Source organism: Lissotriton helveticus, chromosome 6 (genome assembly GCF_964261635.1).
Source record: "Lissotriton helveticus chromosome 6, aLisHel1.1, whole genome shotgun sequence".
Lineage (NCBI taxonomy): Eukaryota > Metazoa > Chordata > Amphibia > Caudata > Salamandridae > Lissotriton > Lissotriton helveticus.
In genome coordinates, this window is record NC_136067.1 from 36,129,717 (window position 1) to 36,144,133 (window position 14,417).

The 14,417-nt window shown below is 46.8% G+C and overlaps 1 protein-coding gene across 3 annotated transcripts in view; it reads left to right on the forward strand.

Annotated features, from left to right (window-relative positions):
- MOCS1 (molybdenum cofactor synthesis 1) overlaps positions 1-14,417 on the forward strand; it is a 261,645-nt gene that overhangs the window by 161,145 nt on the left and 86,083 nt on the right. For all 3 annotated transcript variants that reach the window (XM_078647327.1, XM_078647326.1, XM_078647325.1), the window contains exon 7: positions 9,852-9,964. In XM_078647327.1, coding sequence (XP_078503453.1) covers positions 9,852-9,964 — 113 coding nt within the window. The remainder of the gene's footprint in view (positions 1-9,851; positions 9,965-14,417) is intronic.

Here is a 14,417-nt window from a genome sequence, read left to right on the forward strand (position 1 = left end):
ATCTGCAGATCCAAAGTCTGCGACGTCGACGACTAAGGTCGGGACGGGAGCAGAGCGCAGCTGTCGAAGGTGCATCCGCGCCTCCGCCACCCAAAGAAAAATCGTCGACGCTCGGATCTTCCCCTGTGGGTGGATAGAGGTCGTCGGTCGGATCGACGAAGCCGTCCGCTTCTTTTACGAAGCAAATCTCGGACTCCCTGAAACGGATAAGAGACAAGGCGTCGGAGCCGAAAACACCTTCGGTACCGAAGCCAAGTGTTCCACTGAAGAAGACTTCAATGCCGATCCTCTATACTCTTCCACCGAAGGTGGTGCCGAAGGCTTTTGCACCTCGTACGGTGCCCGAGGACTCGGAGCCATTGAGGCAGACTCAGCTAAGTGGAGGCTTTGGTCGACCACCTTTACCTGACGACCAGGCGGAGCATTTTATCGACGCCGACACGGGTAGATTAACGCTCTACAAGAGGAAAATTACATCCCAGCCTGTGGAATCCTATGTAATACCTCTAAAGAAGAAAAAGCCTGCACCAGACACGCCAGAACTTGTTGAACCCGTGCCTCAACGACCTAGGCGGAGTCCTACACCTTCACCCACTTGCTCAAATGGAGATGAGGATGAACAAGATGAGGGGTATAACTTCCCAGACAATACTGACCCTGATGAGCAGCAGGACTCATGGATACACTCTGGTGATCAGGGGGACCAACAGGTGGTCAGTGACCCACATATGTATGGGGTTAAAACTTCTCCAACTGAAGACTCTGCGGCATTTAATGCTTTAATTGAAAGGGCGGCTACAAACCATAAGGTGGAGATGCATGCCGACCCTGTGGAAGTTGACTTTTTGTTTGATACTTTCTCTGCATCAGAAAAAACTGTGAAGACACTTCCAATGCTTAAAGGGGTTCTCAAGCATGCCACGGACATTTTCAAGGAACCCACCAGAGCGCGAGTGGTGAACCCACGAATTGAAAAAAAGTACAGGCCGGCACCTGGGGACCCTACTTATATACGAAGCCAGTTGCCTCTAGACTCTTTGGTGGTCTCAAATGCCCGCAAAAGGGCGAATTCGCAGACAACGGGTGAAGCTCCTCCCCCGGACAAAGAGTCAAAAGTGCTGGAGGCAGCGGGCAAAAGGGTGGCTGCGCAGGCAGCCAACATATGGCGCATATCTAACACACAAGCCCTATTAGCCAGGTATGATAGGGCGCACTATGACACCTTAGAGCAGCTCTTACAACACCTTCCAGACAAGTTTAAAGAAGGAGCTGAGATGCTGATACAAGAGGGCAAGCTCATTTCTAACGCTGCAATTAAATGCGCGCTAGACGTGGCAGATACAGCGGCAAGAGCGGTCAACACTAGTGTTATGTTGAGGCGTCAGGCATGGCTCCGCATCTCAGGGTTCAAGCCAGAAATACAGACGACTATCCTCAACCAGCCCGTCAATCCAGACAGACTGTTTGGGCCTGAGGTTGACACCACCCTCGAGAAGATCAAAAAAGATGCTGAGACGGCTAAGTCCATGGGGGCACTTCAGTCTCAGCAATACAGAGGAAACACTTTTCGTCGCTCAAGTACACGGAGTGTTACCAGAGGACACTTGGCACAGCAGTCACATTTCAGCAGAGGAGGGGCACAGGCCTCGTACCCAAAACAGAATAGAGGTGGTTACAGAGGCAACAGCGCCAAGGGCAGAGGCAGAGGCAACAATAGTTCCCGTTCCTCTGCTGCCAACAAACAGTGACCCACTGTCACTGCCCCCCGACCACCCAACACCTGTCGGGGGGAGACTCCAGCAGTCCCTGCCAGTCTGGACGTCCATCACCACAGACAGGTGGATAAGGAAACTTATCCAGTTCGATTATTGTTTGGAGTTGACGTCCACTCCACCCAACATACCCCCAAGACAACGACCTATGTCAGCAGAGCACTTGCACTTATTGCAGCAAGAGGTTCTTGTGATGCTGCAAAAAGGCGCAATAGAGCTCGTGCCGGTGGAGGAAGAAGGCACAGGGGTTTATTCCCTGTACTTCTTAATCCCAAAAAAGGACGGTTCGCTCAGACCAATTCTGGACCTACGCCCCCTCAACCTGTACATCCTCTCAGAACATTTTCATATGTTAACATTCGTGTGAGGTTCAGTTCTTGACATGGAAAGTGGCTTTCCTCATTGCTATCACGTCTCTCAGACGTGTTAGTGAGCTACAAGCGCTCACAATACAAGGGCCATTTATTCAAGTCCATTCAAACAGGGTAGTGCTCCGCACTAACCCCAAGTTCCTTCCAAAGGTGGTGTCACAGTTTCATGTCAATCAGACGATTGAACTGCCCGCATTCTTTCCAAACCCAGAAACAGTAGCAGAAAGAATGCTCCACACGCTGGACGTTAAAAGGGCATTAATGTACTACATTGACAGAACACAACACTTTAGAAAGACACAGCAACTTTTTGTTGCCTTCTCAGCACCGCACAAAGGCAACCCTATTTCCAAAGCTGGAATAGCCAGGTGGATCGTTAAATGTATTCAGATTTGTTATCAGAAGGCTAAACGCACTTTAACGGTCCCCCCCCAGGGCGCACTCCAAACGCAAGTTGGGGGCCTCCATGGCTTTCCTAGGGAACATTCCTTTAGAGGACATTTGTATAGCAGCCACGTGGGCTACACCACATACATTTACCAAACATTACTGTGTAGATGTGCACTCCAAACAGCAGGCAGCTGTAGGACAGGCTGTTCTCAAAACTCTTTTTCAGACTTCTGCAGCTGGCACGGGCGGCCGCCGCTAATGAGGGGACTGCTATGTATTCTATGCAATAGATATGAATGTAGCAGCCCACATGCCTCCAACTGAATATGCTACTTACCAGTATGCATCTGTTCTTGGCATGTAGGGCTGCTAACATTCATATCGCCCACCCTCCTCCCCAGCGCCTGTAGCAGCTGCAGATTACTTCTTGCATTTCATCACTAGCATGGACATCATTTCTACTATCGCACTCCATCTTTGCCACAATGGCTAAAAACAATCTGGGGATGGAGTCGATACCCATGCACACTGTAGTCCAGGGGAGGAGCCACCTATCTCGTGATACTTCGAAGACTCTTCCAGGACAACAATGTGCAATCATCCGGACCCAACACTAGGCGGCGATCTATGCAATAGATATGAATGTTAGCAGCCCTACATGCCAAGAACAGATGCATACTGGTAAGTAGCATATTCATTCTTCATCCACTCGGCTACATCTTTCATTCCTTCGTGTAGGTTGGTTTTGGCGGTGTTTGGGTCTTTGGTGAGAGAGAGCATCAGCTGGGTGTCGTCTGCGTAGGAAATGATGTTGAGGTTGTGTTGACGTGCGATGGATAGCTGCGATGAGGGCGGTTTCGGTGCTGTGTTTGGCTCGGAAACCGGATTGTGAGGGGTCAAGGGATTTGTTGGATTCAAGGAAGGCGGCGAGTTGTTTGTTGACGGCTTTCTCTATGACTTTGGCGGGGAACGGGAGGAGCGAGATGGGGCGGTAGTTCTTAAGTTCAGTGGGGTCTGCTGTGGGTTTCTTTAGAAGGGCGCTGAGTTCGGCATGTTTCCAGTTTTCCGGGAAGGTAGCGGAATTGAAGGAGCAGTTGATGACATCGCGGAGATGGGGTGCGATGATAGAGTCTGCTATGTAGGTTTGGAAGAACGATACCTGTTGTATACCACTTTGTATAAAGCATTTGGTGAAATTCTGAGAATTCTACATCTGTATAGGAACCCCAAAAGGCTAGAAAGCCTGTCTCAGACTTACAAACGTGCATTTTGAAGTACATAGCGGAAGCGAGGGAACTTAGTCATATAAAAAGTGCCGCTCTTCCTTCTAGGCACTGGAGAAGACATCTCTAGCACATTGCCTCTTTCTTAAACAGTTACTCAACATTTTTAGACCAATTCGTTCTTAATCGGAATGGGGATTGGTGGCTCCCAGATTTTCCACTGTTGTTTTATTCTGCGCACTGTAGAATATTGAACCTCTTTCTGTGTTCCGGGTGGACCAAGTAACTCGTCCAGGACTGAGGTCCAGTCGGGTTTTTGCTGGTGTCTGAGTGAAGGACAGCTTTCGCTCTGGCTAAGGTAGTCTGAGGAAGCAAGGTAGATCAGCGTTCGTAAGTCAGTGCCGGGTATTGATGCTGGTACAGCTGATCCAACGTCATCCGGCAGTAAGAACAGGTTTATTATCCATCATAGGCAGAGGTTTACTGATCTCACAAAGGTTTCACAGAATCCTTTTACCTGGAGTTCAGGTGTTCATTATTGGTCAAATTATTGGTGGAACTTGCAAGATTTTCTGTTTTTGACGGTGTAGCATGAGACGCAAGAAAGAAACGGTAACATCGTGATGATCATACGGTGTTGCTCAACCCGTGTTAGTTTACATTATCGGTGGAAATCCTTCACTATCACTGTGCTTATTGTTGGACGAAAGCATTATTCTTGCAAAAACTTTTTAGTAACTTTTGATGCATTCTTCTACTAGGTGATGGTCATAAGCTTTCTATTTCTTACTTCTTTGACACACAGTGCAATAATTGAACCTTTTTTAAAAGAATATAAATTAAGGATTACATAATAACTGGAACTGAGAAGATCTTTTGTTGAGAAATGTCAATGCACTGGTGAAATGATGTCCCAAAATTGGGAAACATGTGTTGGCTTTCAGCTCTCACATTAAATCAAATATATGATTGCATGATCTTTTGAAAAGAATTAGCAGTAAAATGTGAAGCATATTTTATATTAAGAAGCAACACTGATAAGTTTGTCATAACTTTGGAAAGCAATTAACGCCTTGTTGCTGCTGCACTGATCCTGTTTATTGTATTCCTGAACAGTCCTTCTAAGGTCGCACCTTTGCACTGGTCCAGATCACATTTGCCCACAAGAGCATTATCAGTTCACCATCTGTGATCTTGGTGGTGGTTTGTGGACACGCTCCTGAAGGGTAGTCTCATCGATAAGGAGCAGATAGATTGTTGATAAGTGACCATGTACAACCTCTGCTGCTTTTAAGTGTATGCGAGCTATAGAAATACCGCATACGTAGATACATGTATTCATACATACATCGGTACGTTGCATTGGAATGTATTTCTTACTTGATATTTTGCTTAAAATTGTTATTGGTGATGGATATAAAGTTTGAACGAGCATGGTAGTCAAGGATGAGCTTTCTTTGTTTGTGTAAGGGGGTATTTTAGAAAGAATCTGCGACGGCTGGTTGGCAAAGAGCGCTCTCACACCATTAACAACCTGCTCTCGTGGATACCCTGGCATTGTAGGCTTTAATCTCTTGTTCTTTGCTCAGTTGCTGTTCAGCTTTGTTTACACTTCACAAAGAACAATACATGCATGAATGGAAATAAAACCTTTTTTTATGCTTCTCTGATACATTAGTTATGTTTGGCACCTGTGTTTGGGTGTTTTGTGGGAGTTGAGCTTCAGCCTAGTTACAATAGAGCTAATAAGCTTCATTTTGCAAGTTAAATGTTTCCTAGACATAGACCATTTTTCAGCTGAGGACTGAGTAGATATGTTTGATTTTGAAGTATATTGTACGTTTTTGAAGTGTTTCTATTTCTTTAGTTTTTTAGGTCTCGCCTAGCGTCGCAGCGCCATGCGCTGCTCGCTCTGCGAGATCTATTGTCGTCAAGTCAACTTCGGAAGTGAGGTGGAAGCTCCGCCCATGCTTTTCATTGGCGCGCGTCACACATTATGCTAACGGTTCGCTTTCTATTGAAAGTGAGGCTTTTTTGTTCCCTCCCTGTCTCCTTTAGACCCCGCCCATCCGGACTCATACATGAGCACGCTCTGCGCTTTCACGTGTCTTCTTCGACACGTGAAAGTGCAGAGCGTTTAGTGCTTTCACATAGCACTTTCATTTTAACAAGCGGCGGCATCCTCTCTAGCTGGGCCACGCCTCTGGTCTGCGGGGACCTGCGCTGATCGGCGGGCGAGATGTCGACGGTGCCGGGCTTGCAGCTGAGCATTTACCACCGCTGCGCCATGGTGGCGGAGATGCATGTGTGCGTCTGTCACCACGCCTGACATCTGGCGGAGCTGCTGTTCTCTAACGAGGGAACTCCCACTCTGCGCACCCCTCCCCCCAACACACACACCCCCACGGCTCAGTGTCCTAAATGTGGTTTATTATTGTTTTCCTGCACTATGTCCAGGCGGCGTAAACTTCTATCGGATATTCGTTATTCTGAGGTTACATCAGCTCTTGAGGCGACATAACTGATGCGATTCATCTGACAGAAATATAGTAAGAATAAACATGAATATCATTGGTACTAGGAATATGATTATGTATGTTCTAGGCTCTTAATCGTGCCAATGCCCTTGTCAAACCCCGCAAGTACCAGGTGCAGCTATTACCCAGGAGAGTGGCCCTGATTTCTGCTCCCATCCACGGGGCTAAGAAACCACAACAGGCCGCATATGAGTGTGTGCTCAACCATCGCGAGTATAACTAAAGTGGAGCACACGGTTCTAGGCGCTGCACGAACGGGCAGCGGTGCCATGCATGCACTGGGACTAGGTGGGATGGCGAACAGCAGCAACTGCGACGCCCAACCTACCCCTGAAGCCCAGATGTGCAGCGCCTGACAGTGGAATCTGCAGTGGGCAACCTGGGTGATTATGGTGTAACCTGGGCCATGTCTCTCGAGGGACGAGCTCTCCCACCAGAAGCGTCACCAGTGCCAGCACCCCTGAACACAACCAGCGCGCAACCTTTATTAACCTCATGAGGCAGATGCACCTGTTCCCTGGGGGTGAAGCAAAGCAGTGTCGAGCGTGGCTGGTCCAGCTAGTCAGATGGGTCAGTGGAGTGCATGTACAGATACCTGCACACTTAAATCTCAGTGGGCGATTCTGCTCAGTGTCCTTGTCAGGTCGGAAAAACATGGGCGCAGTCGTGTGACATAACTACTCCGACTTGAACGTAAATCCACAAATAGGGATTGCGTTGTGTTTTTTTTTTTAATCCTCATCAACTCGGATAATTTGAGGCTGTGTCTCTGACGATCTAGTGAGACCAGGGGTGCCTTTAATGTTGAAAAACATGTGTCCGAGTAGGTGGCCATTGCTGTTTGCTCCAGTTAGTGTGTAAATTTGAATAAACAGTGCTTAACCAGTAATCGCCAATTGCTTTGTGACACAGGAGATGTCTCTGACGTGCTCCTTTCGCCACTGTCTGCACGTGGTTCCCATGCCGAAGGGAGGCGTGGAGAAGCTGCCCTGCGTTGGTGTGTTTTTGTGACACCTTCAATGGGCAGCGGCCCTGCGGCTTCGGGGTGCTGCTTATGATCTTGAACCAGTAAGAAGGCTGTAGAGTGTGAATCTTTAACTGCACGTGTGCGGTCGAGAACACAATGTAATAATGAAGGTGGAGTTACTGAAAATCGGTTCTGGACATAACTCCTACATTGCATAACATTACTTACATAGCCCACTTACGAAGAATGAGGACAGAAGAACGCAGTACCTACCACTCCTCGGCAAATTAATGAAACCTTGCATCTGCCGCAAACTAAAAGATGGGCAGCAGGGCTTTAAGTAGGATGAAACAAGCATCCGCAATGCAATAGGTCTCGCATTTACGCAAGCTATTGGCATTGTAAATGACAATTCCTTTTATTTAGGTTTCGGTTTTTAAAACCTAAATAAAAGGCGTTGTCATTTACAATGCCAGTAGCTTAAACTATCGCTAATGCGAGACCTATTGCATTCCAAATCTAAGTAGGTCTGGTAACTGTTGAAATGGAAATACAGAAGCATTCATACTCGCGATGTAAGAGTTGCTGTTTTCCACTGAAAACAGCTAGTGCTGCCTGTGATAGCGTGCTCCGCTACTGTGGTTGAACAACACCCATGGAGGCGCTTAATTGACATAAACAAAACACTGCTTCTCAGTGTGTTTTAAAACCGCATCCGTGACGGTTAAGCGTGAAAAAGGGAATATTAATAACATATTTCCTGCCCTGCTCCTTTTAATAGCAGGGGCAGTGTTGTCTATGTACAAAGATGCTGCTCAGTGTGTGCCCCGATACTGTACAAACACGCAAAAATCTATTGCCAAGAAGTCCCAAAGGTGAAACCTATTGGTAAGGCCAATGCTTGTTTGATATGTTGCCAATCCTTGATATTATTTGCACAGTTAAATTCATGATTTATCATTCAATAAGAACACGCTGCACTTTAAAATGCATTTTATGTTTTTTAATCTAAATGAATGGGCATTTATAATGCATTTAATTTTGGTAATCTATTACTTTTACAAGACTTTAAACTATTGTTATTGTAAATAACAATGGCTTTTATTTATGTTTTACAAAAGAAACATTGTGATTTACAATGTCAGTAACTCAAACTAATGTCAATGCGAGACCTATTGCATTTCCAATGCTTGTTCATGAGGTTGGATTTGCACTGTGTTCACTGGTTGGCCAGGTGCTTTATGTTTTACTCCTACATGTTCTGCCTTGGCGGAGTTCTTCTGACGACCATGGAATACTTGGTCTCGAAGGCTGCTGTTCGAGCGCCAGAGCAGCAGCGCTTTCTGTATGTTATGGTCTTGTAGTGTTCTGCAAGAAAAGATCAACAAAATAAGCACTGTGTGGGGTCTTCGTATGTTGAATGAGAACTGAACTACTACCGTCCTTGGGCTGTGTGTACGCAAAGTCCTTGTGTTCCTGATCTTAATATCATGAAGTACGCCTTGCTCCTTTTGCAAAATAATTGCCGGTTGTAATAGGTTCAGATTTGAATTAATTGGGGTAAATGGTTTGCAATAACTCCAGCAACTAAATCTCTCCCATGTCAAGACTGTGTTTCCTCTCTCAGTACTTATGGCGTCTACCACTCCACCTTCAGCTGCAGGGCCAAGCACTGAGAGTCCATTCCATGAAGCATTGGCGAGCACCAGCTTTGTGACACCTTTCGGTTCCTTGTATGGCTGCTCTTGTGTTAAACAGCACCAAGGCCCTCACACCCTCATTCTACTGCCACGTTCTCCCACGTTGGTCACTCTGTCACTCAATGACCAGATCCCTGGATCCTGGTTCGTCTAATTTCCTCCATCATCATTGACCTCAGATTGTCTTCATCACCACAGTAGCCTAATATATATGGTTTGCCTTGAGGTCCTTACTCAGCTGTTTCAGCTTCTTCATCAGTCGACCTGAATGCACAGCCCTTTTCCAAGCCATGCTGCCAAAATGCTTTGCAGCACAGTAGAGCCAAATGATCCTAAAATCCCTTCATCTCTACCAAAGAGAATTTAATTACGTTCCACAGAGCACTCTGCAGTACCTCATGTGTGTGTATTGTAGTGCAGTGACCTGGACTATGAACCAAGCTCCCCACTGCCACTTGCACAGAAAATTGCCAGATTGTGATCCCCAAAACCTCAGTCCTAAAGCACACCAGCTATCATAAGTCTGCTTGCCTATTCATTGAAATAAGATGGCATACTTGGATTGAAGATTTCTTCTCACCACCCACGTTTGAACTATTTACTGTCACCCATTGACATCATATTCATATTTGTATTCATTTTCTATCTCTTGCAGACATTATTCAGAAATTCCATTAGACAGTTTATTGTTTCTTAGCTTTGTTTGCTTTCACCTGATTTGAATCCAGCTCATCTGTGACCCTTGAGATGCATGTTTCTGCATTGTTAGTTTGTGGGAGTATACGTTCTTCTCGTCTGTATAATTTTCACATGCACACAGCCTCAGGGTTTAGAGTTGTGTGCATCATCCACTGTATGCCTCTGACTGCCTCTTCTTTCATCTTCTGACAGGCAACAAATGGAACTTCAAGAAGATGGTGAGCTTCCAAGAGATGCTGGACACCATCCGCCAGAGGTGGCCGGAGCTGGAGAGGCTCCCCGAGGAAGCCTCTAGCACTTCCAAGGTATGTGAATGAGTGACTATGACAGGATCCGGACATTCCCTCCAAAATGCGGCTTGATCATCTAGTAAAGGGGGTGGGGGGTGCTCAGGATAGTGTGATGTTGAAGTGTTTTTGTCATGGCATAAGAATTGTTTTTTATTACTTCTTTTCCCTGACACCAGACGATCAGTACACCTCTCAGGTGCATTCCCTCTGCCTTTCGCTGACCACGCCCCCCCTCCAGCCTCTCATCTCTCTCTGCCCATCTTTCTTCTACTCACTGCTCTGTCTTTCCATGCAAGTCTCGTAAATCCTGCTGTTGTGTGCCTGGACTCCGCTCCAATGGCTCCACAATCGTCATGATCCCTTGCACGGTCTCTTGGTTGTCTTCTTTGTGTATTCATAGACTCACCTGGAGTCTCATTAATCCTGCTGTTGTGTGCCTGGACTCCGCTCCAATGGCTCCACAATCGTCATGATCGCTTGCACGGTCTCTTGGTTGTCTTCTTTGTGTATTTATAGACTCACCTGGACTCTCATTAATCCTGCTGTTGTCTCTCGACTCTGCTCCAATGGCTCCACAATCGTCATGATCCCTTGCACGGTCTCTTGGTTGTCTTCTTTGTGTATTCATAGACTCACCTGGAGTCTCATGAATCCTGCTGTTGTGTGCCTGGACTCCGCTCCAATGGCTCCACAATCGTCATGATCGCTTGCACGGTCTCTTGGTTGTCTTCTTTGTGTATTTATAGACTCACCTGGAGTCTCATTAATCCTGCTGTTGTGTGCCTGGACTCCGCTCCAATGGCTCCACAATCGTCATGATCGCTTGCACGGTCTCTTGGTTGTCTTCTTTGTGTATTCATAGACTCACCTTGACTCTCATTAATCCTGCTGTTGTCTCTCGACTCTGCTCCAATGGCTCCACAATCGTCATGATCGCTTGCGCGGTCTCTTGGTTGTCTTCTTTGTGTATTCATAGACTCACCTGGAGTCTCATTAATCCTGCTGTTGTCTCTCGACTCTGCTCCAATGGCTCCACAATCGTCATGATCCCTTGCACGGTCTCTTGGTTGTCTTCTTTGTGTATTCATAGACTCACCTGGAGTCTCATTAATCCTGCTGTTGTCTCTCGACTCTGCTCCAATGGCTCCACATCGTCATGATCCCTTGCATGGTCTCTTGGTTGTCTTCTTTGTGTATTCATAGACTCACCTGGAGTCTCATTAATCCTGCTGTTGTGTGCCTGGACTCCGCTCCAATGGCTCCACAATCGTCATGATCCCTTGCACGGTCTCTTGGTTGTCTTCTTTGTGTATTCATAGACTCACCTGGAGTCTCATTAATCCTGCTGTTGTGTGCCTGGACTCCGCTCCAATGGCTCCACAATCGTCATGATCCCTTGCACGGTCTCTTGGTTGTCTTCTTTGTGTATTTATAGACTCACCTGGACTCTCATTAATCCTGCTGTTGTCTCTCGACTCTGCTCCAATGGCTCCACAATCGTCATGATCCCTTGCACGGTCTCTTGGTTGTCTTCTTTGTGTATTCATAGACTCACCTGGAGTCTCATGAATCCTGCTGTTGTGTGCCTGGACTCCGCTCCAATGGCTCCACAATCGTCATGATCGCTTGCGCAGTCTCTTGGTTGTCTTCTTTGTGTATTCATAGACTCACCTGGAGTCTCATTAATCCTGCTGTTGTCTCTCGACTCTGCTCCAATGGCTCCACAATCGTCATGATCCCTTGCACGGTCTCTTGGTTGTCTTCTTTGTGTATTTATAGACTCACCTGGAGTCTCATTAATCCTGCTGTTGTCTCTCGACTCTGCTCCAATGGCTCCACAGTCGTCATGATCCCTTGCATGGGCTCTTGGTTGTCTTCTTTGTGTTTTCATAGACTCACCTGGAGTCTCATTAATCCTGCTGTTGTGTGCCGGGACTCCGCTCCAATGGCTCCACAATCGTCATGATCGCTTGCACAGTCTCTTGGTTGTCTTCTTTGTGTATTCATAGACTCACCTGGAGTCTCATTAATCCTGCTGTTGTCTCTCGACTCTGCTCCAATGGCTCCACAATCGTCATGATCCCTTGCACGGTCTCTTGGTTGTCTTCTTTGTGTATTCATAGACTCACCTGGAGTCTCATTAATCCTGCTGTTGTCTCTCGACTCTGCTCTAATGGCTCCACAATCGTCATGATCCCTTGCACGGTCTCTTGGTTGTCTTCTTTGTGTATTCATAGACTCACCTGGAGTCTCATTTATCCTGCAGTTGTCTCTCGACTCTGCTCCAATGGCTCCACAGTCGTCATGATCCCTTGCACAGTCTCTTGGTTGTCTTCTTTGTGTATTCATAGACTCACCTGGAGTCTCATTAATCCTGCTGTTGTGTGTCTCGACTCCACTCCAATGGCTCCACAATCGTCATGATCCCTTGCACGGTCTCTTGGTTGTCTTCTTTGTGTATTTATAGACTCACCTGGACTCTCATTAATCCTGCTGTTGTGTGCCTGGACTCCGCTCCAATGGCTCCACAATCGTCATGATCGCTTGCGCAGTCTCTTGGTTGTCTTCTTTGTGTATTTATAGACTCACCTGGACTCTCATTAATCCTGCTGTTGTGTCTCTCGACTCCACTCCAATGGCTCCACAATCGTCATGATCCCTTGCACGGTCTCTTGGTTTTCTTCTTTGTGTATTCATAGACTCACCTGGAGTCTCATTAATCCTGCTGTTGTGTGCCTGGACTCCGCTCCAATGGCTCCACAATCGTCATGATCCCTTGCACGGTCTCTTGGTTGTCTTCTTTGTGTATTCATAGACTCACCTGGAGTCTCATTTATCCTGCAGTTGTCTCTCGACTCTGCTCCAATGGCTCCACAGTCGTCATGATCCCTTGCACAGTCTCTTGGTTGTCTTCTTTGTGTATTCATAGACTCACCTGGAGTCTCATTAATCCTGCTGTTGTGTGTCTCGACTCCACTCCAATGGCTCCACAATCGTCATGATCCCTTGCACGGTCTCTTGGTTGTCTTCTTTGTGTATTTATAGACTCACCTGGACTCTCATTAATCCTGCTGTTGTGTGCCTGGACTCCGCTCCAATGGCTCCACAGTCGTCATGATCCCTTGCACGGTCTCTTGGTTGTCTTCTTTGTGTATTCATAGACTCACCTGGAGTCTCATTAATCCTGCTGTTGTCTCTCGACTCTGCTCCAATGGCTCCACAATCGTCATGATCGCTTGCGCAGTCTCTTTGTTGTCTTCTTTGTGTATTCACAGACTCACCTGGAGTCTCATTAATCCTGCTGTTGTCTCTCGACTCTGCTCCAATGGCTTCACAATCGTCATGATCCCTTGCACGGTCTCTTGGTTGTCTTCTTTGTGTATTCATAGACTCACCTGGAGTCTCATTAATCCTGCTGTTGTCTCACGACTCCGCTCCAATGGCTTCACAATCGTCATGATCCCTTGCACAGTCTCTTGGTTGTCTTCTTTGTGTATTCATAGACTCACCTGGAATCTCATTAATCCTGCTGTTGTCTCCCGACTCTGCTCCAATGGCTCCACAGTCGTCATGATCCCTTGCACGGTCTCTTGGTTGTCTTCTTTGTGTATTCACAGACTCACCTGGAGTCTGATTAATCCTGCTGTTGTCTCTCGACTCTGCTCCAATTTTCCATTTTATTTCATTTGTATAGCGCATAAATCACCCGAAGGTCTCAGAGCGCTGGCTCCCGACTCTGCTCCAATGGCTCCACAATCGTCATGATCGCTTGCGCAGTCTCTTGGTTGTCTTCTTTGTGTATTCACAGACTCACCTGGAGTCTCATTAATCCTGCTGTTGTCTCTCGACTCTGCTCCAATGGCTCCACAATCGTCATGATCGCTTGCACAGTCTCTTGGTTGTCTTCTTTGTGTATTCATAGACTCACCTGGAGTCTCATTAATCCTGCTGTTGTCTCTCGACTCTGCTCCAATGGCTCCACAATCGTCATGATCGCTTGCACAGTCTCTTGGTTGTCTTCTTTGTGTATTCATAGACTCACCTGGAGTCTCATTAATCCTGCTGTTGTCTCTCGACTCTGCTCCAATGGCTCCACAATCGTCATGATCCCTTGCACGGTCTCTTGGTTGTCTTCTTTGTGTATTTATAGACTCACCTGGAGTCTCATTAATCCTGGTGTTGTCTCTCGACTCTGCTCCAATGGCTCCACAATCGTCATGATCGCTTGCACAGTCTCTTGGTTGTCTTCTTTGTGTATTCATAGACTCACCTGGAGTCTCATTAATCCTGGTGTTGTCTCTCGACTCTGCTCCAATGGCTCCACAATCGTCATGATTGCTTGCACAGTCTCTTGGTTGTCTTCTTTGTGTATTCATAGACTCACCTGGAGTCTCATTAATCCTGCTGTTGTCTCTCGACTCTGCTCCAATGGCTCCACAATCGTCATGATCCCTTGCACGGTCTCTTG